This window comes from Schistocerca gregaria, chromosome 5, assembly GCF_023897955.1.
Source record: "Schistocerca gregaria isolate iqSchGreg1 chromosome 5, iqSchGreg1.2, whole genome shotgun sequence".
NCBI classification, from domain to species: Eukaryota; Metazoa; Arthropoda; class Insecta; order Orthoptera; family Acrididae; genus Schistocerca; species Schistocerca gregaria.
The window spans coordinates 119271512-119298268 of record NC_064924.1 but is presented as its reverse complement, the minus strand read 5'-3'; the positions used below and the strand labels follow the sequence as shown (position 1 = coordinate 119298268).

Sequence of the window (26757 nt, the reverse complement as noted above, 5' to 3'; positions counted from 1 at the left end):
TGGTGAGGCAATTCCTGATGGGCAGCGTTACTGTCATGGTAAAGCGTCTTCAGAACATTTGTAATAGTGGGACAGCGAAAGAATTTCTGCATCCCATCGTCAATCTGAGGATGGGAGGGTTACAGTAAGCCAACTGCTGTGCCTCAGTTACAAGCTACTGGACACCGAGAACATATACCATGTTGAAACCATAGCTAAATGCATGCGGCAGTACCAAAGACATACACCAACAGAATGACTTCATCAGTGTCATCGAGACCATTGCAATAGAGCAGCACCCGTCTGATGGTGAGGCAATTCCTGATGGGCAGCGTTACTGTCATGGTAAAGCGTCTTCAGAACATTTGTAATAGTGGGACAGCGAAAGAATTTCTGCATCCCATCGTCAATCTGAGGATGGGAGGGTTACAGTAAGCCAACTGCTGTGCCTCAGTTACAAGCTACTGGACACCGAGAACATATACCATGTTGAAACCATAGCTAAATGCATGCGGCAGTACCAAAGATATACACCAACAGAATGACTTCATCAGTGTCATCGAGACCATTGCAATAGAGCAGCACCCGTCTGATGGTGAGGCAATTCCTGATGGGCAGCGTTACTGTCATGGTAAAGCGTCTTCAGAACATTTGTAATAGTGGGACAGCGAAAGAATTTCTGCATCCCATCGTCAATCTGAGGATGGGAGGGTTACAGTAAGCCAACTGCTGAGCCTCAGTTACAAGCTACTGGACACCGAGAACATATACCATGTTGAAACCATAGCTAAATGCATGCGGCAGTACCAAAGATATACACCAACAGAATGACTTCATCAGTGTCATCGAGACCATTGCAATAGAGCAGCACCCGTCTGATGGTGAGGCAATTCCTGATGGGCAGCGTTACTGTCATGGTAAAGCGTCTTCAGAACATTTGTAATAGTGGGACAGCGAAAGAATTTCTGCATCCCATCGTCAATCTGAGGATGGGAGGGTTACAGTAAGCCAACTGCTGTGCCTCAGTTACAAGCTACTGGACACCGAGAACATATACCATGTTGAAACCATAGCTAAATGCATGCGGCAGTACCAAAGACATACACCAACAGAATGACTTCATCAGTGTCATCGAGACCATTGCAATAGAGCAGCACCCGTCTGATGGTGAGGCAATTCCTGATGGGCAGCGTTACTGTCATGGTAAAGCGTCTTCAGAACATTTGTAATAGTGGGACAGCGAAAGAATTTCTGCATCCCATCGTCAATCTGAGGATGGGAGGGTTACAGTAAGCCAACTGCTGTGCCTCAGTTACAAGCTACTGGACACCGAGAACATATACCATGTTGAAACCATAGCTAAATGCATGCGGCAGTACCAAAGATATACACCAACAGAATGACTTCATCAGTGTCATCGAGACCATTGCAATAGAGCAGCACCCGTCTGATGGTGAGGCAATTCCTGATGGGCAGCGTTACTGTCATGGTAAAGCGTCTTCAGAACATTTGTAATAGTGGGACAGCGAAAGAATTTCTGCATCCCATCGTCAATCTGAGGATGGGAGGGTTACAGTAAGCCAACTGCTGTGCCTCAGTTACAAGCTACTGGACACCGAGAACATATACCATGTTGAAACCATAGCTAAATGCATGCGGCAGTACCAAAGATATACACCAACAGAATGACTTCATCAGTGTCATCGAGACCATTGCAATAGAGCAGCACCCGTCTGATGGTGAGGCAATTCCTGATGGGCAGCGTTACTGTCATGGTAAAGCGTCTTCAGAACATTTGTAATAGTGGGACAGCGAAAGAATTTCTGCATCCCATCGTCAATCTGAGGATGGGAGGGTTACAGTAAGCCAACTGCTGTGCCTCAGTTACAAGCTACTGGACACCGAGAACATATACCATGTTGAAACCATAGCTAAATGCATGCGGCAGTACCAAAGACATACACCAACAGAATGACTTCATCAGTGTCATCGAGACCATTGCAATAGAGCAGCACCCGTCTGATGGTGAGGCAATTCCTGATGGGCAGCGTTACTGTCATGGTAAAGCGTCTTCAGAACATTTGTAATAGTGGGACAGCGAAAGAATTTCTGCATCCCATCGTCAATCTGAGGATGGGAGGGTTACAGTAAGCCAACTGCTGTGCCTCAGTTACAAGCTACTGGACACCGAGAACATATACCATGTTGAAACCATAGCTAAATGCATGCGGCAGTACCAAAGATATACACCAACAGAATGACTTCATCAGTGTCATCGAGACCATTGCAATAGAGCAGCACCCGTCTGATTGTGAGGCAATTCCTGATGGGCAGCGTTACTGTCATGGTAAAGCGTCTTCAGAACATTTGTAATAGTGGGACAGCGAAAGAATTTCTGCATCCCATCGTCAATCTGAGGATGGGAGGGTTACAGTAAGCCAACTGCTGTGCCTCAGTTACAAGTTACTGGACACCGAGAACATATACCATGTTGAAACCATAGCTAAATGCATGCGGCAGTACCAAAGATATACACCAACAGAATGACTTCATCAGTGTCATCGAGACCATTGCAATAGAGCAGCACCCGTCTGATGGTGAGGCAATTCCTGATGGGCAGCGTTACTGTCATGGTAAAGCGTCTTCAGAACATTTGTAATAGTGGGACAGCGAAAGAATTTCTGCATCCCATCGTCAATCTGAGGATGGGAGGGTTACAGTAAGCCAACTGCTGTGCCTCAGTTACAAGCTACTGGACACCGAGAACATATACCATGTTGAAACCATAGCTAAATGCATGCGGCAGTACCAAAGACATACACCAACAGAATGACTTCATCAGTGTCATCGAGACCATTGCAATAGAGCAGCACCCGTCTGATGGTGAGGCAATTCCTGATGGGCAGCGTTACTGTCATGGTAAAGCGTCTGCAGAACATTTGTAATAGTGGGACAGCGAAAGAATTTCTGCATCCCATCGTCAATCTGAGGATGGGAGGGTTACAGTAAGCCAACTGCTGTGCCTCAGTTACAAGCTACTGGACACCGAGAACATATACCATGTTGAAACCATAGCTAAATGCATGCGGCAGTACCAAAGATATACACCAACAGAATGACTTCATCAGTGTCATCGAGACCATTGCAATAGAGCAGCACCCGTCTGATGGTGAGGCAATTCCTGATGGGCAGCGTTACTGTCATGGTAAAGCGTCTTCAGAACATTTGTAATAGTGGGACAGCGAAAGAATTTCTGCATCCCATCGTCAATCTGAGGATGGGAGGGTTACAGTATGCCAACTGCTGTGCCTCAGTTACAAGCTACTGGACACCGAGAACATATACCATGTTGAAACCATAGCTAAATGCATGCGGCAGTACCAAAGACATACACCAACAGAATGACTTCATCAGTGTCATCGAGACCATTGCAATAGAGCAGCACCCGTCTGATGGTGAGGCAATTCCTGATGGGCAGCGTTACTGTCATGGTAAAGCGTCTTCAGAACATTTGTAATAGTGGGACAGCGAAAGAATTTCTGCATCCCATCGTCAATCTGAGGATGGGAGGGTTACACAGTAAGCCAACTGCTGTGCCTCAGTTACAAGCTACTGGACACCGAGAACATATACCATGTTGAAACCATAGCTAAATGCATGCGGCAGTACCAAAGACATACACCAACAGAATGACTTCATCAGTGTCATCGAGACCATTGCAATAGAGCAGCACCCGTCTGATGGTGAGGCAATTCCTGATGGCCAGCTTTACTGTCATGGTAAAGCGTCTGCAGAACATTTGTAATAGTGGGACAGCGAAAGAATTTCTGCATCCCATCGTCAATCTGAGGATGGGAGGGTTACAGTAAGCCAACTGCTGTGCCTCAGTTACAAGCTACTGGACACCGAGAACATATACCATGTTGAAACCATAGCTAAATGCATGCGGCAGTACCAAAGACATACACCAACAAAATGACTTCATCAGTGTCATCGAGACCATTGCAATAGAGCAGCACCCGTCTGATGGTGAGGCAATTCCTGATGGGCAGCGTTACTGTCATGGTAAAGCGTCTTCAGAACATTTGTAATAGTGGGACAGCGAAAGAATTTCTGCATCCCATCGTCAATCTGAGGATGGGAGGGTTACAGTAAGCCAACTGCTGTGCCTCAGTTACAAGCTACTGGACACCGAGAACATATACCATGTTGAAACCATAGCTAAATGCATGCGGCAGTACCAAAGACATACACCAACAGAATGACTTCATCAGTGTCATCGAGACCATTGCAATAGAGCAGCACCCGTCTGATGGTGAGGCAATTCCTGATGGGCAGCGTTACTGTCATGGTAAAGCGTCTGCAGAACATTTGTAATAGTGGGACAGCGAAAGAATTTCTGCATCCCATCGTCAATCTGAGGATGGGAGGGTTACAGTAAGCCAACTGCTGTGCCTCAGTTACAAGCTACTGGACACCGAGAACATATACCATGTTGAAACCATAGCTAAATGCATGCGGCAGTACCAAAGATATACACCAACAGAATGACTTCATCAGTGTCATCGAGACCATTGCAATAGAGCAGCACCCGTCTGATGGTGAGGCAATTCCTGATGGGCAGCGTTACTGTCATGGTAAAGCGTCTTCAGAACATTTGTAATAGTGGGACAGCGAAAGAATTTCTGCATCCCATCGTCAATCTGAGGATGGGAGGGTTACAGTATGCCAACTGCTGTGCCTCAGTTACAAGCTACTGGACACCGAGAACATATACCATGTTGAAACCATAGCTAAATGCATGCGGCAGTACCAAAGACATACACCAACAGAATGACTTCATCAGTGTCATCGAGACCATTGCAATAGAGCAGCACCCGTCTGATGGTGAGGCAATTCCTGATGGGCAGCGTTACTGTCATGGTAAAGCGTCTTCAGAACATTTGTAATAGTGGGACAGCGAAAGAATTTCTGCATCCCATCGTCAATCTGAGGATGGGAGGGTTACACAGTAAGCCAACTGCTGTGCCTCAGTTACAAGCTACTGGACACCGAGAACATATACCATGTTGAAACCATAGCTAAATGCATGCGGCAGTACCAAAGACATACACCAACAGAATGACTTCATCAGTGTCATCGAGACCATTGCAATAGAGCAGCACCCGTCTGATGGTGAGGCAATTCCTGATGGCCAGCTTTACTGTCATGGTAAAGCGTCTGCAGAACATTTGTAATAGTGGGACAGCGAAAGAATTTCTGCATCCCATCGTCAATCTGAGGATGGGAGGGTTACAGTAAGCCAACTGCTGTGCCTCAGTTACAAGCTACTGGACACCGAGAACATATACCATGTTGAAACCATAGCTAAATGCATGCGGCAGTACCAAAGACATACACCAACAAAATGACTTCATCAGTGTCATCGAGACCATTGCAATAGAGCAGCACCCGTCTGATGGTGAGGCAATTCCTGATGGGCAACGTTACTGTCATGGTAAAGCGTCTGCAGAACATTTGTAATAGTGGGACAGCGAAAGAATTTCTGCATCCCATCGTCAATCTGAGGATGGGAGGGTTACAGTAAGCCAACTGCTGTGCCTCAGTTACAAGCTACTGGACACCGAGAACATATACCATGTTGAAACCATAGCTAAATGCATGCGGCAGTACCAAAGACATACACCAACAGAATGACTTCATCAGTGTCATGGAGACCATTGCAATAGAGCAGCACCCGTCTGATGGTGATGCAATTCCTGATGGCCAGCTTTACTGTCATGGTAAAGCGTCTGCAGAACATTTGTAATAGTGGGACAGCGAAAGAATTTCTGCATCCCATCGTCAATCTGAGGATGGGAGGGTTACAGTAAGCCAACTGCTGTGCCTCAGTTACAAGCTACTGGACACCGAGAACATATACCATGTTGAAACCATAGCTAAATGCATGCGGCAGTACCAAAGACATACACCAACAGAATGACTTCATCAGTGTCATCGAGACCATTGCAATAGAGCAGCACCCGTCTGATGGTGAGGCAATTCCTGATGGGCAGCGTTACTGTCATGGTAAAGCGTCTTCAGAACATTTGTAATAGTGGGACAGCGAAAGAATTTCTGCATCCCATCGTCAATCTGAGGATGGGAGGGTTACAGTAAGCCAACTGCTGTGCCTCAGTTACAAGCTACTGGACACCGAGAACATATACCATGTTGAAACCATAGCTAAATGCATGCGGCAGTACCAAAGACATACACCAACAGAATGACTTCATCAGTGTCATCGAGACCATTGCAATAGAGCAGCACCCGTCTGATGGTGAGGCAATTCCTGATGGCCAGCTTTACTGTCATGGTAAAGCGTCTGCAGAACATTTGTAATAGTGGGACAGCGAAAGAATTTCTGCATCCCATCGTCAATCTGAGGATGGGAGGGTTACAGTAAGCCAACTGCTGTGCCTCAGTTACAAGCTACTGGACACCGAGAACATATACCATGTTGACACCATAGCTAAATGCATGCGGCAGTACCAAAGACATACACCAACAGAATGACTTCATCAGTGTCATCGAGACCATTGCAATAGAGCAGCACCCGTCTGATGGTGAGGCAATTCCTGATGGGCAGCTTTACTGTCATGGTAAAGCGTCTGCAGAACATTTGTAATAGTGGGACAGCGAAAGAATTTCTGCATCCCATCGTCAATCTGAGGATGGGAGGGTTACAGTAAGCCAACTGCTGTGCCTCAGTTACAAGCTACTGGACACCGAGAACATATACCATGTTGAAACCATAGCTAAATGCATGCGGCAGTACCAAAGACATACACCAACAGAATGACTTCATCAGTGTCATCGAGACCATTGCAATAGAGCAGCACCCGTATGATGGTGAGGCAATTCCTGATGGCCAGCTTTACTGTCATGGTAAAGCGTCTTCAGAACATTTGTAATAGTGGGACAGCGAAAGAATTTCTGCATCCCATCGTCAATCTGAGGATGGGAGGGTTACAGTAAGCCAACTGCTGTGCCTCAGTTACAAGCTACTGGACACCGAGAACATATACCATGTTGCAACCATAGCTAAATGCATGCGGCAGTACCAAAGACATACACCAACAGAATGACTTCATCAGTGTCATCGAGACCATTGCAATAGAGCAGCACCCGTCTGATGGTGAGGCAATTCCTGATGGGCAGCGTTACTGTCATGGTAAAGCGTCTTCAGAACATTTGTAATAGTGGGACAGCGAAAGAATTTCTGCATCCCATCGTCAATCTGAGGATGGGAGGGTTACAGTAAGCCAACTGCTGTGCCTCAGTTACAAGCTACTGGACACCGAGAACATATACCATGTTGAAACCATAGCTAAATGCATGCGGCAGTACCAAAGACATACACCAACAGAATGACTTCATCAGTGTCATCGAGACCATTGCAATAGAGCAGCACCCGTCTGATGGTGAGGCAATTCCTGATGGCCAGCTTTACTGTCATGGTAAAGCGTCTGCAGAACATTTGTAATAGTGGGACAGCGAAAGAATTTCTGCATCCCATCGTCAATCTGAGGATGGGAGGGTTACAGTAAGCCAACTGCTGTGCCTCAGTTACAAGCTACTGGACACCGAGAACATATACCATGTTGCAACCATAGCTAAATGAATGCTGCAGTACCAAAGACATACACCAACAGAATGACTTCATCAGTGTCATCGAGACCATTGCAATAGAGCAGCACCCGTCTGATGGTGAGGCAATTCCTGATGGCCAGCTTTACTGTCATGGTAAAGCGTCTGCAGAACATTTGTAATAGTGGGACAGCGAAAGAATTTCTGCATCCCATCGTCAATCTGAGGATGGGAGGGTTACAGTAAGCCAACTGCTGTGCCTCAGTTACAAGCTACTGGACACCGAGAACATATACCATATTGAAACCATAGCTAAATGCATGCGGCAGTACCAAAGACATACACCAACAGAATGACTTCATCAGTGTCATCGAGACCATTGCAATAGAGCAGCACCCGTCTGATGGTGAGGCAATTCCTGATGGCCAGCTTTACTGTCATGGTAAAGCGTCTGCAGAACATTTGTAATAGTGGGACAGCGAAAGAATTTCTGCATCCCATCGTCAATCTGAGGATGGGAGGGTTACAGTAAGCCAACTGCTGTGCCTCAGTTACAAGCTACTGGACACCGAGAACATATACCATGTTGCAACCATAGCTAAATGCATGCGGCAGTACCAAAGACATACACCAACAGAATGACTTCATCAGTGTCATCGAGACCATTGCAATAGAGCAGCACCCGTCTGATGGTGAGGCAATTCCTGATGGCCAGCTTTACTGTCATGGGGAGGCGACTGTAGAAACCCTGTAGTAATGTGATAACGATGCAATTTCCGTGTCCCACTGTCAATAAGAGGGTTTCAGTTAGCCAGCATCTGTACCTCAGTTAAAAGTTACTGGACACCAAGAAGAGATTACATTCTGACACTGTAGACAAACGATTTTGGCAGTATCATATACGTACACTAGGAGAATGACCCGAACTGTCTAACTGTGTCGTATGCAATGGAGCGGCACCAGGCAGATGGAGAGGCAATACCAGAAGTACAGCACTACTGTCATGGTGAGTGGTCTGCAGGAAGCCTGTACTGTAATAGCGAAGAAAGTTTTTGGAGACATCGTGGCCCGGAGGGTGGGAGGTTTACAGTCAGCCCGCCACTGTTACAAGATACTGGATACCCAGAAGAGATTCCATGGTGAGACCGTAGCTATATTATATCATAGGTATACACTAGCAGAATGACACCTATGCAATAGGACAGCACCCAACTGATGGAGAAGCAAATCCTGATAGGTAGCATTACTCTCATGGTTAGGCATCTGCAAAAAATCTTTAGTAGTGTGAGAGCGAAGCAATTACTGTGTCCCACCGTCAATGTGAGGGTGGGAGTGTTACAGTACGCCAGCAGCTGTGCCTCCGTTACAAGCTCCTGCGCACATAGAAGAGGTTCAGTGCTGGACCATTGCGAATTGCCTGCGGCAGTGTCACAGATATACACTAACAGAATGACTCCAACAGTGTCATTGAGACGTATGCAGTGAAGTAGCACCCGTCTGATGGTGAGGCAATTCCTAATGGGCACCATTACTGCCATGGTGAGGCGTCTGCACAAAGAGTTTAGTAGTTCGACGGGGAAGCAATTTCTGCATCCCATCGTCAATCTGACGTTGGAAAGGTGACAGTAAGCAGGCTGCTGTGCACCGTTACAAGCTACTGGGCACTAAGAACAGATTCTATGTTCAGACAATAGCATAATTCCTGCTGCCGAATCATAGATATACCATTGCAGAATCACTCCAACAGTGTCATCGAGACCTGTGCAATAGGTCAGCAGCACCCATCTGATGGTGCGGCATTTCCTGATCAGCAGGTGTGGCGTGTGAGGAAAGCCTATAGTAGGTCGACGGGGAAAAATGTCTGTGTCCAATCTTCAATCTTAGGTTTGGAACTTTACAGTAAGATGGTAGCTGTGCCTCGGTTACAAGCTACTAGACACCCGGAATAGATTCCATGCTGAGACCGCAGGTAAACGCCTGTGCTAGTATGATAGATATACACTAGCAATGTGACTCCAACAGTGTCATCGAGACCTACGCAACAGAGCAGCATATGTCTGATGGTGAGGCGGCGTTACTATCGTGGTCAAGCGTCTACAAAAAGCCTTAAGTAGTGTGATCATGAGGCAATATTTGTGTCCCATCGTCAATCTGAGGGTGGGAATGTTACAGTAAGGTAGCAGCTGTGGCTGGGGTAAAAGTTTCTAGACACCCAGAAGAGTTTCCACACTTTGACTGTAGCCAAATTCCTGCGGCAGTATCATAGATATTCACTAGCAGAAGAGTCGAAGCGTGTCGTCGAGAAATATGCAATAGGGCGGCCGATTTAAAGGCTACCACCTAGCAAGTGTGGTGTCTGGCGGTGACACCACACTTATAACAGTTTCCACAACGAAACTTTGTCTCGAAACCTGGCAGAAAATCCAAAGAGATTCTGGTCGTATTTGAAGTATGTTAAGGGAAGAGAAAATCAGTGCCTTCTCTGCGCGATAGCAACAGAGATGCTATCAAAGACAGTACTGCCAATGCAGAGTTACTAAACACAGCCTTCCGAATTGTCTTCACAAAAAAAGACGAAGTAAATATTCTAGAATTCAAATCAAGAACAGCTCCCAACATGAGTACCGTAGAAGTAAATATCCTCGGCGTAGTGAAGCAACTTAAATCACTTAATAAAAGCAAGTCTTCTGGTCCAGACTGTGTACCAACTAAATTCCTTTCGGAATATGCTGATGCATTAGCTCCACACTAAACAATCATGTACAACCGTTCGCTCAAAGAAAGATCCGTACCCAAAGACTGGAGAGTTGCACATCTCACACCAATATTCAAGAAAGGCAGTAGGAGTAATCCGCTAAATTACAGGCCCATATCATTAACGCCGATATGCAGCAGGATTTTAGAACATATATTGTGTTCGAACATTATGAATTACCTCGAAGACAACGGTATATTGACACACAGTCAACCGGGGCTTAGAAAACATCATTCTTATGAAACACACACAATGTGTTGAGTGCTGCTGATAAGGGATTTCAGATTGATTCCGTATTTCTGGATTTCCGGAAGGCTTTGACACTGTACCACACAAGCGGCTTGTAGTGAAATTGCGTGGTTATGGAATACCGTCTCAGTTATGTGACTGGATTTGTGATTTCCTGTCAGAGAGGTCACAGTTCGTAGTAACTGACGGAACGTCATCGAGTAAGCCAGAAGTGATTTCTGGCGTTCCCCGAGGTAGTGTTATGGGCCCTTTGCTGTTTCTTATCTATATAAACGATTTGGGAGACAATCTGATTAGCCGTCTTAGGTTGTTTGCAACAGAGGCTATCGTTTATCGACTAGTAAAGTCATAAGAAGATAAAAACTAATCCAAAACGATTTAGAAAAGATATTTGAATGCTGCGAAAATTGGCAGTTGGCCCTAAATAACGAAAGCTATGAGATCATACACATGAGTGCTGAAAGGAATTCGTTTAACTTCGGTTACACGATAAATCAGTGAAATTTAAAGGACGTAAATTCTAGTAAATACCTAGGAATTACAATTACAAAAACTTAAATTGGAAGGAACACATAGAAAATGTTGTGAGGAAGGCTAACCAAAGACTGCGTTTAATTGGCAGGACACTTATAAAATTTAACTGATCTACTAAGGAGACTGCCTACACTATGCTTTTCCGTCCTCTTTTTGGAATACTGCTGCACGGTATGGGGTCCTTACTATATAGGACTGACGGAGTACATCAAAAAAGTTCAATGAAAGGCAGCACGTTTGGTATTATCGAAAAATATGGGAGAGGGTGTAACTGAAATGATAAACGATTTGGGCTGGACATCAATAATACAAAGGCGGTTTTCGTTGCGACGGATATTCTCACGAAGTTCACATTACAACTTTCTCCTCTGAATGCGAAAATATTGTGTTGACAGCGACCTACACAGAGAGCTAGTACTGAGCAGATTAATGTCATGAAGGGGCCTTTTCCTGTTGTTGTCAGAAATGTTTGTAAAACACTGCGTTTTACTGCAATGACAGTCTGCTCCTTTTTCACGAAACTATGTTAAGATTTCTTCCTGGTTGATGCCAGACTTGCATTACCATTCTCTTCTAAGATATGGTAATCTTGTGCAAAATAAGCAATAAGCAATAAACCACCGTCATGAACAACTAACAGTCGGCAAGATGAAACAAGTGACTGTTAACTCGGCGTCTGTCAAACAGTGCTGTCACATACGAAACTACACTTTCCGTTTTTTGATTATTCTGCGGTGACATTCACCATTCATTTGGCTTGTTTTCTGCAACTTGTTCTATTTCAGTGGCGTTTCTCTATATTTAGTTGGAGTATTATTACACTATTCTGCTAAAAATAAGATATATATTGGTCGAGTAACTTCATTTTTCTTGTCAGACTGACATTCCCGTTTTTACCAGTGTATCCCGTGTATCCCTCACACATGGATATTGAAATAACAGTAGAAAAAAATTTTTACTACTTAGCCAGATTCCAACCACACATGTTGCACTTACAAGTATTTTACGCTACTCATTCTGTTACCGACGACTATTTCAACAAATTAAAAGTTGTTGGTGCCTAATGGTGCTTGCAAATCTTCTTATCTCCAAAGGCATTTTTTTTTAGGAATGTGTATACAGACGACTTTCTTCTATGACCTACATTTGGTTCAGACAATCATCTGAACACAATATTTCGACGCTCCATCTGGCCACCATCTCCGAGTGAAAACGGCGTAGGCAAATCTCGCGAAATCACCATTCTCGGCTGAAGATGGCCCCCAGATAGGTCTCTGAATTATCGCGTTCCGAAGACTGTATGGTCCAGTTGCAACCGGAGAAGAAAATCGTCAGTTAATACGCTGGGAAATACTGTGTAGTCAAAATGCGTTGTTCTGTTTCAGAAAATTTTTCTCGGTTATGACCTCGAAATGCTACAGGTATGAATAAAATCTCAGAGGACAGAGAAGTCTGTAAGGTCCCTTTGTTAGACTGACGATAAGAGCAGATACCTGAGAATTATGTACGATGGTTGTGCGTGAAGTTTTCCAACGAGCTCTCCTCGGGAAGGTGCGCTCTAGCTTAAATCTAATAACAGCGCCGTGTTCCTTTCTTCCCACACCATTCTTGTCTGACCCGCCTTTCTGCGACGCTCATTCATGGTGTAGCAGCCGTAGGGAAAAACCGACGCTCCCGAAAAATGTGAATTGCGTTCTGCTTGTGGTGTCATCGCCAGTCACCACACTTGCTAGGTGGTAGCCTTTAAATCGGCCGCGGTCCGGTAGTATACGTCAGATCCGCGTGTCGCCACTATCAGTGATTGCAGACCGAGCGCCGCCACACGGCAGGTCTAGAGAGACTTCCTAGCACTCGCCCCAGTTGTACAGCCGACTTTGCTAGCAATGGCTCACTTCACTGACTGGATACGCTCTCCTTTGCCGAAGACGATACTTAGCATGGCCTTTAGCTGCGTTATTTGCTGCGACCTGGCAAGGCGCCATTATCAGTAACTATTGATATAGTTAACTATGTAGCGTCAAGAGCGACGTTCATCATTAATGGATTTAAGTTAAGTTTTCCACCAGCTACGTCCGTTGTTTCTAAATTCTAATTTCCTTGTCCTGTTCCAGACCTCACGCCAGCCTGCGTGAGCTAAAACGCGTCCCTTTAGGCCTCCTCTAATAACACGGTGTTGGCTCTCCTGCCAACCATAACACTGCTGATTAGATTTCTGTGGTTTAAGGGGTCATCCCTTATTCAAATCTACGCCAGTTGACCGGTATGTGTGGAGAAAAGAGTGTGGACGTAAAAAAATGTGCGTCAGTGGGGTAGGGAGACGTGCACGACGAGGTCGGCCGCGGTCGTCCATTAGTTTCGAACGAGACAGTGAGGAAAGTCGAAGGAACTTTGCGTGCGGATCGGCGTGTGACTGTACGAGAGATTGCCGAAGTGAAAGGGGCATCTGTAAGACTACCGTGGACAAGATTTTGACGGAAATTTTGAACTGAAGTATCAGAAGGTGTGTGCTGGTTGGGTACCGCAGATGCCCACTGATGAACGCAAAAAGAAGCGCATTGAAAGTGCCCGCAAGTTTGTGCACTCTTACCGGGAAGAGGGTGAGGGATTTCTCGATCCAACTGTAGCCAGGGACGAGAATTGCGTCCACTACTTCACGTCAGAGACCAAGGAACAATCGAAACAATGGTGACTTTCCGGTTCTCCAAATGTCAAGAAGTTCAACCAAACGCCGTCAGCGGGGAAGGTGATGGCTTCGGTATTCTGGGATAGAAAAGGCGTTCGTCTGGTCCACTACCTAGAACGAGGTACAATAATCAACGCGGCAAGGTACTGCGAGACACTAACAAAGCTACCCCGGGCTATACAGAACAACAGGAGGGGTCGGCTGACAAAGGAGGTTGGTTTGCAGCATTACAACGCCCGCCCACAGGTCGCCAGCACCACGACAGATCTCATCGCCAAATTCGGGTGAGAAATCATTGACTATCCCACATATAGCCCTGATTAGGCTCCCAGTGACTACTATTTGTTCCCCAACTTGAAACAACACTTGGTGGGAATGAAATTCTCAAACGACGAAGAGGTGAAGGCAGTAGTCCATTACTTCCTGCACGAGTCGTCAGCAGAGTAGTACAACGCGCGTATGAAAAAACTTCTGAATATTCTCCAAAAATGCATCGATCGTGACGGGAACTACGTTGAAAAGTAGCTAAAGGTCCAAGCTACAGAATCTTTGCTATACAATGATGTTTACTAGCCTCCTGGCCATTAAAATTGGTACACCAAGAAGAAATGCAGATGATAAACGGCTTTTCATTGGATAAATATATTATACTAGAACTGACTTGTGATTACATTTTCACGCAATTTCGGTACATAGATCCTGAGAAATCAGTACCCAGAATAACCATCTCTGGCCATAATAACGACCTTGATACGGCTGGACATTGAGTCAAACATAGCTTGGATGGCGTGTACAGGTACAGCTGCCCATGCACCTTCAGCACGAGACCACAGTTCATTAAGAGTAGTGACTGGCGTATTGTAACGAGCCAGTTGCTCGGCCACCATTGACCAGACGTTTTCAATTGGTGAGAGATGTGGAGAATGTGCTGGGCAGGGCAGCAGTCGAACATTTTCTATATCCAGAAAGGCCCGTACAGGACCTGCAACATGCGGTCGTGCATATCCTGCTGAAATGTAGTGTTTCGCAGGGATCGAATGAAGGGTAGAGCCATGGATCGTAACACATCTGAAATGTAACGTCCACTTTTCAAAGTGACGTCAGTCCGAACAAGAGGTGACCGAGACGGATAACCAATGGCACCCCATACCATGACGCTTGGTGATACGCCAGTATGGCGATGACTGGTAGACGCTTCCAATGTGCGTTCACCGCGATGTCGCAAAACACGGATGCGACCATCATGATGCTGTAAACAGAACCTGGATTCATCCGAAAAAAATGACGTTTTGCCATTCGTGCACCCAGGTTCGTCGTTGAGTACACCCTCGCAGGCGCTCCTGTCTGTGATGCAGCGTCAAGGGTAATCGCAGCCATGGTCTCCGAGCTGATAGTCCATGCTGCTGCAAACGTCGTCGAACTGTTCGTGCAGATGGTTGTTGTCTTGCAAACGTTCCCATCTGTTGACTCAGGGATCGAGACGCGGCAGCACGATCCGTTACAGCCATGCGGATAAGATGCCTGTCATCTCGATTGCTAGTGATATGAGGCCGTTGGGATCCAGCACAGCGTTCCGTATTACTCTCCTGACCCCACCGATTCCATATTCTGCTAACAGTCATTAGCTCTCGACCAACGCGAGCAGCGATGTCACGATACGATAAACAGCAATCCCGATAGGCTACAATCCAACCTTTATCAAAGTCCTCCAAAACGAGGCATCACAACAACGTATTACGAGGGAACGCCGGTCAACTGCTGCTTGTGTATAAGAAATTGGTTGGAAACTTTCCTCGTTTCAGCACGTTGTAGGTGTCGCCACCGGCGCCAACCTCATGTGAATGCTCTGAAAAGATAATCATTTGTATATCACAGCATCTTCTTCCTGTCGGTTAAATTTCGCGTTTGCAGCACGTCATCTTGTGGTGTAGCAATTTTAATGGCCAGTGGTGTATGTGAAAAAACATTGGAGACTTTCATTTACGGACGACCTCGTAATGTAGGAGGGGCGGCAGTACAGTACCACGAAGCCGTTGTTGTCGTCGTTGTCCGGGTCCAGCTCGTACACGTGGCGCCGCCAGCTGCGCGGCTTGGCGAACCCCGCCAGGGCGGCGGTCAGGTTGCCCGGCGGGTTGGCGTATCGGCGCCGCTTGTCGGAGGGCCAGGCGATTCCGGTGCGCAGCACGGGGACGTCCACGGGCAGCGGCACGTCCAGGGGCGGCGCCGCGCGGCCCCCCACCTGCTCCTCCTGCTCCTCGGTCTCGTTGTCGGGGTGCCCCATCCAGCGCAGCTCCAGGCGCAGCGAGTCGTTGAACAGCGAGTCGGCGATGGCCCCGCACGGCGCTGCCGGCACGACAGGGGGCACTTTTAACACCACACCTAGCCACGAAGTTCTAATTGTCGCCTGAAAAACGTCAAGTTACTCAATTAGTTTCCCGTTTCTATTCCGGTTCCTGTCTGAAGCTCTTCTTAGCACTGAAATCCCCACGCCAGAGTTTCGCAGCTCGCGGCTATAGGACGAAATACAAAATTTCGTGGCCCGTTGACAAACTGGACACAGGGCCGGCTTCTGTCCTCCAGTGGGATGGTACAATACCGTGGTGCGAGGGTTCCAGTCTGTACGTTGATGTCAGATGACGTTTGGTTTGCAGGGGGCTCAACTGCGCGGTCATTAGCGCCCGTACAAACTCCCAATAGTCCCATTTTTTACACAGTCCAATCTAGCCACCGCCACAAATGATGGTGACGACGTCGTGATGAGGACTGCACCAACACCTTGTCGCCGGGCAGAGAAAATTCCAACCCGGCCGTGAATCGGGCCAGGTACCCCGTGATCCAGAGGCAGCAACGCTAGCCACTAGACCACGAACTGCGGACGAGAAAGTCAGGAAGGTGCTGCAAAAAACAAGAAGATTAAACTGTAGGCCTCGTAGAAACTTATCTCTTATTCTCCACTTTCTTTTTAGTTTTGGTGATGTGTGCTTCACCTATCTTTCATTCATTCATTGCTTATAAATATATAAAAATTTTGTAGTTATGTGGTCTTCAGTCATGAGACTGGTTTGATGCAGCTCTCCGTGCTACTCTATCCTGTGCAAGCTGCTTCATCTCCCAGTACCTACTGCAACCTACATCCTTCTGAATCTGCTTAGTGTATTCATCTCGTGGTCTCCCTCTACGATTTTTACCCTCCACGCTGCCCTCCAATTTTAAATTTGTGATCCCTTGATGCCTCAGAACATGTCCTACTAACCGGTGCCTTCTTCTCGTCAAGTTGTGCCACAAACTCCTCTTCTCCCCAATTCTATTCAATACCTCCTCATTAATTATGTGATCTACCCATCTAATCTTCAGCATTCCTCTATAGCACCACATTTCGAAAGCTTCTATTCTCTTCTTATCCAAACTATTTATCGTCCACGTTCACATCCATACATGGCTACACTCCATACAAATGCTTTCAGAAACGACTTCCTTACACTTAAACCTATTATCGATGTTAACAAATTTCTCTTCTTCAGAAACGCTTTCCTTGCCATTGCCAGTCTACATTTTATATCCTCTCTACTTCGACCATTTTCAGTTATTTTGCTCCCCAAATAGCAAAACTCCTTTAATACTTTAAGTGTCTCATTTCGTAATCTAATTCCCTCAGCGTCACCCGACTTAATTCGACTACATTCCATTATCCTCGTTTTGCTTTTGTTGATGTTCATCTTATATCCTCCTTTCAAGACACTCTCCATTCTGTTCAACTGCTCTTCCAAGTCCTTTGTTCTCTCTGACAGAATTACAGTGTCATCGGTGAACCTCAAAGTTGTTATTTTTTCTCCGTAGATTTTAATTCTAACTCCGAACTTTTCTTTTGTTTCCTTTACTGCTTGCTCAATATACAGATTAAATAACATCGGCCATAGGCTACAACCCAGTCTCACTACCTTCCCAACCACTGCTTCCCTTTCGTGCCCTTCGACTCTTATAACTGTCATCTGGTTTCTTTACAAATTGTAAATAGCTTTACGCTCCCTGTATTTTACCCCTGCCACCTACAGAATTTGAAAGAGAGTATTCCAGCCAACATTATCAAAAGCTTTCTCTAACTCCGCGAATGCTAGAATATTGATAAAATTTTCGATGAAATGTTTTTTTTTGCGTTTTCGATTATAGTAACATTTTTTATGTGAGTGCACAATTCATTCAGTTAACTACAGCCTGATCAGTATATTTTCTTTGTGTATTTTTGCTTGTGCTCGTAATTTCCAAGCTCATGGAAACGTCCCTACACAGCACCATTTTTCAGTTCTGTAGATGAAGTTATCTTTATAATTTAATAATTTTTTAATAAATGCCTCGAAATTATGTACTCGGTTTTTGTCAATGTTTCTTATATCGTGATCACTAAAAAATTTTAATGTATTATTACTGTACTGTTTCCACTGTCTTCTTTTAGAAGCATAGCGTCATTATTCTTTATTTGGTCATTAATAGCATCTGTCGTTTGCGTTTCTGTGGGCACCTCACTATTATTGCATTCTTTATTGTTAAATTTTTTATTTCCAGTGTTTTACTAACTACATTCTTCTGTCCTCCAACTCTAAGTTTTGCTGCATCTACTGCATTTTTTTGTGTCCAGTCGTTTCTGCGGCACTGCTATGGGATGGTTTTCATTCAGTGCTATAACTTAAGCTTTTTTTAACAAATTTCGTTGCCATTAAAGGTAATGTGGGTCAGGCTTGACAATTTTTGTAGAACATGGATTTAACACTACAACTGGCTTCTGTTCACTGTCATTAAACATAATCTTAGTAACGTTTGTCAGTTTCTTGTAGAAATGAAATTTAGACTCATTTTGATGGGGTACCTCTTCCCATTACGATGTCTAATAGTCTTATGTCTATTTTTGATAAATATACCCATAATATTCACCATAATGTCAAACACTAAGTTTTAGATTTTCAGTTTTTAGTTGTCTTCTTACACGTGAGGTTGACTAGATGGTGACTTGAACACATTTTAGAATTATTTGATTCGTTAAGCACTATATTTTGAAATATATACCTTCTTTAAGATACAGATGAATTACATACATTAGCTGCGAATGGGCATTAATCTAATTCAATGGGGAAATTTGAAAATTTCAAACCCGGTTTTCCTGGTTACTACGCATGCACTGACCACTAGGCCATCCAAACACACTGGTCATCGCAACTGCACGGACTACTCTAGTACACCTTCCGTCAGACGCCAATCATCAACTTATTCACACACTACTACTAACGTAGTGCCTCTTGCCCACTATCCTCATTACCCACTGCATTTCGACAATTCCTGAAAGAGTTTGGTGTGCAGCCACACGGAAGAGATTATTTGCCTCCCTATATATATGAGAGCCATATAAATTGTTCTACAATATTTCGGTCAAATAGCAGACAGAATTCATCATGTTCTGAAAAAACGAATCTAAGATTTGGATTCAGATCAATTAACATGGTGAGAACACAAACATACTACTCTATACAGCAACCAATAACATTATCTCGATCAGGAGTTTATAATGTAAATGGAAAGACTATGAGAATGTATACATTGGTCAAAAAGGAGAAATTTTTAAACGAGATTTGGAAAACACGGGAACAAAACTGCAAACATTCCATCAGCTTTCAGTACACAATTGAGAGAGCAAGATCACGAAACGACAGACGTAGAACAATACTGTCACTTACAAATAGTACTGATAAAGGCAAATGGGTAAATATTCTGGAGGAAGTAATAATTATAACTTACACGGAAAAAAAATCCGAGTAGTAGGAGTAGTAGTTACCGCTAATTTTATAAATATTCTCGTCCAAAGTTGATGCAATCTTACAAACGAAATTGAACAGAGTTCATAATACTAACATTTGCGATTTAACTGTTATATTTAGAATTTCTTCTGTTATCAAGCGGCGAAAGATATAAGAGATCACACACATCATCAAATAAACAACAGGCGATAACATCGAACCCTTTGGCACCTTTGACAGCAAAATACATTGCTGATATTTGAAATTACGATTTGGCTCATTCATAGTAATATGAGAATGTGCTATAAACTATATAAAATTAACAGAACAACTGAAAAAATTCTATGAAGACTTAAACTAAAATATAAGTGTATACTGGACTGTCCAACACAAACAAACGTAGTTACTGACACATTCAAATATCCATAATATATAGCCTATAGTATTTATTGTGTTTCACCTTTATGTATCATCAATAATGATGCTGATGAGGAGCATGTGGTCGATATCAGCCAAATAAATTAAAAAAAAAAAACATATTTTGTTTGTATTCAGTTGCTCGTAAGAACACATAAATAACAAGATGGCTGGAAACTTGTCCTTGGGCAAGGGGAGTCTATTTTAAAGTGCTATCATAAATGTATATAAATGAAAGATACGCCGAGACGGTGGTGGGCAGCGTTTAATATTGCGCTACAGTAACGTATACCAACAACGAAATTACGCGACGAATCTGAGAGAGAAGGAAATGTGCGTGATCTGAAGAAGGGACGATGTGGCAGGAAGAAGTCAGTAGCGGACGAAAGAGGAACGGACGCAGAGGTAAAAGTTTTCTCTAGTCTCGTAAAGAAGTCGACACGGAGCGCTGCGCGTGAATCTGGTGCATGCCAACTAAGTGTTCGCCGCATTTTAAAATAAGCAGAGTAGTAACCATACTGTCCCAAATTCCTTTACCCGATGAATGAGGATTATCCGAATAGGTGCCTCGTATTTTGTGAATGATTTTGCGATAGTGACGTGTTGATTGATGTCGTTGTTGGGCCTTATGGGGCGACGTTTAAACCGGTCGGAACCATCAGTCCCATAGCTGTGTGTGTAGGGCAAGAGATAATTCTCGTTTTACAGAAGAACAAGGTATTCATCTTCCTGGGTTGTCAATATGGCGTGTTGTGTCTATTACAGTATCTGTAGGGCCATATGTTTTTGAAGGAATAGTAACGGAAGTAAAGTGCTTCACCATGTTGCTGGACCTGATTGTACCAGCTGTTAACGAACTGTGCCGAAATGAAGATGAAACATTCGTTGAAAGATGAATAGGCCGACAAGGAAATGTTGAGAATCCACTCAGATTTATTTCGTTGGGGAACGCCGTCTACGTCAAATAGCTACGCGGGATGACATGACAGAGGTGGTTCCAATGGCAGCCATAATACACATGTGCCGATCTATTCTGCAGGTTGCGGGCACTATATTGCTCCCAATGGAAGATATTTTGAACATCGTCAACAGTAAAACATAAATATGACTCTAAAATTAACCGTTTTTGTTATTTCAGTTCAAATTTTTAAAGTTCAAACAGTGCAATCCCCGTCGTTGGCGCCCTGTATATATAAATGAAAATGTCTTTCATCAGTCGGCGCTAGTTTTATATGTTAACGGTTCTTGCCGAAAAAGCAAAGCTGACAATAACAATTTACGACTGAGAACAACTATTTGTGTGTTCGTCCTTCAATTTAATAATCTTCCCGTCACCGTCAGAAGAGCGAGTCACCTAACCAGGGGTTTCAGGCAACTTGCACATAAAACGGAGCACGTAACTCATATGCTCCACAAACAATGTCTTTAAGGATTATAAGTAGATCATGACACAACTTTTTTTACATCACGACTAAGAGATTCAGTGCTCGGGAATAAATATTACTTGTCACAAATTCTCAAACAAACATTTATCATTTAAGTCTGATCTGACTTAAATCTGATCTGATCGCACGAAAGTAAAACCGTTGCACAAATAAGTACAAAAATATAAATTGAGGTTTACAGAGTCTGAACATTCATGGTGGTGTCTGTTTGTACTATATCGTGTCTCCCTACCACTTTTGCGCAACGACGCTCTGAGTGTGTTTTTTTAGGGAATTAACTAGTTTGAACCTGGGACCTGTTGCTGGTAAGGAGACGCCAGACCACACATGACATGTAGAATTCAGAAGAGTTCAGTGTGACTAGCGATGATATAATCAAATGCTTAATGATCTCAGCGTCAGCTCCACTGCACTCCCTGTAAAAGAATCTTAATACTAACTATATTTATTGGAAAGGGTTCAAGGCTTTCCTATTTTTAGTTAGCTGGTAAAATAACATCGAAAAATCAGTTAAGTTTACCATTGGTAACTTTATTCTACTCACAAAACATCATTTATAAATTGCACTATTGATAAAAGGAAATGTTTTAATACAGGATGCTAAAAACCAAATGCGTTCAACAAAAATGTGAACGAATATTCCCTGAATGGGTTTCCAAGTTCTACAATCGATCGAAGGATGACCTATGCCATATCACATCTATAATCTAGGTTTAATTTAAGTTTCACAAAAGAGAAAACTATAAAAATGGTGTACAGTGACCCTCAATTATCTTTAATTACTTATCTAACCTGTCGTATATCACAGTGGCTGATGTGGCTTTTCAATAACTATAAAATAGAAAAATCATCGCGTTTCAGATCTTTACTTCAAGTGGCAAATGTGAACACCATGAGTTTTAATTAACGATCGACACCAGTATTACGCAAAAAGGGGTGTAACAGATGAGACTTCTGCAGTTCTGAGTGAAGCCTTATGCGCTCAAAAATGCGGCATCGCGTGCGTTCATTACCTTGTCGGTGTTTAGGCAGCGTCAGGGCGACAGCGGCCGGCGCAGCAGCCATCCAGCTCGCCGTCTCGGAACCAACTCTCCTAACTTCTCCTTACTACAATTTACCGAAGTAGATTTAGAAAAACTATCTGGCTGTGTTTTCACCTGACCAATCAGGGTCTCAATGTTAACCTTAAGCTCCGCCTACAAAAATTCTGTCAATCCAATGAGAAACGTTATACTTCTCGTGGTGGGGCAATGTTTTTAAAGTTTGCAACGTAACAGAGACGCTAAAAAGTCTCACGCTAAAACCTGCAGCTGGTGTGGTCCTTTTAGCGTTATCGTAAGACCTATACTGTTTTTCTGGAGGGCTCTAGCTTTTAACATGGGCTGGGGAGTGATCCTAATGTAACAGACACACGAAAACGCTCACACTAAAACTTGCGGGTGGTAGTGGCCCTTTTTGTGTTATCGTAAGATCTATACTGCTTTTCTGGAGGGCTCTAGCATTTAACATGGGCTGGGGGTGGTCCTTGACATACCTGAGACGCGAAACAGTCTCACGCTAAAACGTGCGGGTGGTGAGCCCTAGTGGTTAGCTAGAGACGTGGGTGTCCGTCCCTTATCGTGGGGCCTTCTAGCTTAACACGGTTCTGCTCTCGGCATCTGCCCTCGTTTCTCCCCTCGGAACTGCATCTGTCTCACGGTGGGAAGGTACGACATGCATTTAGGCATTCTTGTGTTAGTCTGTGGTATTCCATTTGCTCACTCGTTACTCGTATTACTTTGGTTAATTTAATGTCACGATTTATTCGGAGCTATGTGACATACTACTGGAATTGCTTATCATGTCAGGGTTTTCATGTAAGGTGTTGGATTTGCCTGACACCTTACAAGAGCACAGAAATAAGTAGACATTTCCTGTAATACAGATTCAACATCTAAAAGTGGTGTAGTTAGTTAACTACAAACGAGTTGCAATAACAATTTACAATGGCAGAACTAGATTACACATGGATCCCTACGCCGGGATAAGCTACAACTGAAATCCTTAGATTAAATTGCACATGGAAACTTAGGAACACTTTTACGGCCAGTATCTGTAATACAGTAATATAAACAAGACTATACATGCGTAGCTTGTGTCGGTTTTGATTACACACACACACTAGCAATCAGAGTGTTCGAGTCCAAGAGCTGACGTTGCAATGACGGAGTACATTCTTGAAAATACTGATGTTTGACGCGGAGAGGCTCTGAAACACGAAACGCATTTGTTCTCGATTTGAAGTAGTGGGAAAAAACAGCAGCCATATGAGACATCAGCAAACTCAGAGGGTACCGATTCTCAAATTACGCAAATGCAAGCCAAACTAACGCTAATATGGGCGACGTGACGTCACGGCCCTGTGGTGGACAGGCCAAAACGGATAATTTTTCTCGTCAGTATGTTCAGCGCTTCATATAGTAACTTTGTAAGCTGACTTTGAGAGTAGGGCGAATGATATCATTCGACGTCATTGATTTTGTACTGCGTTGTATGTTATCACACATATTTTACGATGCCTAATGATGGCGTACGGACTGAAACGGGCTGCAGGAGTATAACACAGAAATTTTTATTTGACCTGTTGGCACTAAATCCTAACATTTTTCAAACAGCCTAATGATATTTTAATATCGAAATCACAGTCAATTGCAATTTCGAAGGCATTTGTCATCAATGATGTATAGCGCCTGGCACTGAAAGCTCCTTTGTTACTGACACCAGAGCCCAGCGAGAACTTCCTTGGTGGGCAGTGCAGCTATTAATACACTGATGCGCCAAAGAAACTGGTATAGGCATTTGTATTTAAACAAAGAGATATGTAAACAGGCAGGATGCGACGCTGCAGTCGGCAACGTTTATATAAGACAACAAGTGCCTGGCGCACTTGTTAGATCGGTTACTGCTGCTACAACGACAGGTTATCAAGGTTTGAGTTTGAACGTAGTGTTATAGTCGGAGCACAAGCCACGGGACACAGCATCTCGGGGGCAGAGACGAAGTGGGGATTTTCCCTTACGGCCATTTCACGAGTTTGCCTTGAATATCATGGATCCGGTAAAACAGCAAATCCCCAACATCACTGCGAGAGGCTAAGGACTCTGCAACAACAGGACCAACGATCACTGAAGATAATCGTTTAACGTGACAGATGTCCAACCCTTCCGCAAATTGCTGCAGATTTCAATTCTGGACCCTCAACAAGTGTCAGCGTGCTACCCAACCAACGAAACATCATATGGGCTTTCGGAGCCGAAGGCCCACTCGTGTACCCTTCATGAGTGCACGACAGAAAGCTTTACACTTCGCCTAGACCCGTCAACACCGACTTTGGACTGTTGATGACGAAACATATTGCCTGGTCAGACGAGTGTCGTTTAAAATTGTATCGAGCAAATGGACGTGTTCTAGTACGGAGACAACCTCATCGATCCATGGACCCTGCATGTCAGCAACAAACTGTTAAAGCTGTCCGCTCTGTAATGGTGTGTGGCCTCTATAGTTGGAGTGATATGGGGTCGCTCGTACGTTTAGGCACGAGTGTGACGGGTGACACGTACGTAAGCATCCTGTCTGGTCACCTGCAGCCATTCACGTCCATTCTGCATGCCGACGGGCTTGGGCGGTTTCAGCAGTGCAACATTTGCCACAAAGTGGCTTTAGGAATACTCTTCTCAGTATAAACATTTCCACTGGCCACCAAACTCCTGAGACATGAACGAACATTATTGAACATATCTGGATCTCTTACAACATGCTGTTCAGAAGAGATCTCCACCCTCTCGTACTCTTCAGGATTTATTGACAGCCCTTCAGGATTAATGGTGTCAATTCCCTCCAGCACTACTTCAGACATTAGTCGAGTCCATGCCACGTCGTGTTGGGACACTTCCACGTGCTCGAGGGGGCCATACACGATATACGGCAGGTGTACCAATTTTTTTGGCTCTTCTGTGTACAAACATCGAATATTCCATGACACTGGTATTTATACAAACAGCGGATATTTCAATATATATATATATATATATATATATATATATATATATATATATATATATATATATATATATATATATAATCATTATAACTATACATTTTGTCAATAACCTTCTAGAAATGATAAATACTAGAAAATAGAATGTGCTTGGATTTGATCTGGCGACCTGCAGCATGTCAGCTACTGACGCTAACCACTACATAACGCTGAAGGCACCTCATTTCAGCCCAATATTCAGGTATGTAACAGATCATCGTCTAATACGATATGATGCTTCGAAGACAGTAGACAGTAAAGAAGCAAAACAAAAAACTGTAATGAAAAGAGAATTATTCAACCTCACTCCACATCAAAATAAATGTTCCATTTACACACACACACACACACACACACACACACACACACACACACCCTGTACACTTAATCCCAACTGTTATAGTAACATTTGGTGCTAATTTTCATTCAATAACTGTAAATTAGCGGGCGAATGTTGTGCAGTGTTATGTTTTTAAGGAAAACAAAACCTATATGTAAAATGAGCAGGAATAAAAGTCGTTTAATTTTATCGAGTAGTGACGGCTCTCAATCTTCCACCATAATCGAGTCCATCAACATGAGGCAGCAAATATGAGGTAGCCAAGGAAGTGGAAACGTGGGTTCTACTATGGCAAAATTGCTTGTTTGCTACAACCGGAAAACACAATTAATTAGCAGGAGTACAAAATAAGAAAAATATTTATTACTTAACTTTGCTGTAGTCCATGATCAGTTGATGACAATTATAGAAGACGCGACTAGACTAAGCGTCTGTAGAATGATATAATTTACAAGTCACAAATCTTGCAGGGACGAATTAATCTCTAGTAATCTTGATTGTCGAATCCGGTGAATTTGAAGACTAACTTGGAACGGAGCTACAAAGACTTGATGGCAGCAGTGACTGAGCTGCAGACGATGACTAACATCGGCGCTGACTGACCACTGAGTGAGGCTACGAACTGTAGACAGGCACAACTGCACTACTCTCCTGCTGCACATAAAGTGGCGTAGCGGCGCCTCGCGGCGAGCGTAAGTACAGCGACTGACTGTGTACTCTTTGGATAGCACAGCCGTTCTTCTGTTCCGTTTATCGAGAGAATCGCATCCGGCTGATCGAACTCTCTGGCGGCGGTGTGGTCGTATGACTGACGACATCACAAGTACAAGCTGAGAAACCCGTATTTGCCTGGGCTAGAATATAAGGC

The 26757-nt window shown here is 44.0% G+C and overlaps 1 protein-coding gene across 1 annotated transcript in view; it reads right to left on the bottom strand.

Moving 5' to 3' along the window:
- Window positions 1–26757, bottom strand: part of LOC126273253 (cell cycle control protein 50A-like) — a 222229-nt gene that overhangs the window by 39668 nt on the left and 155804 nt on the right. Inside the window, exon 5 of the mRNA XM_049976798.1 lies at window positions 15853–16172. Coding sequence (XP_049832755.1) covers window positions 15853–16172 — 320 coding nt within the window. The remainder of the gene's footprint in view (window positions 1–15852; window positions 16173–26757) is intronic.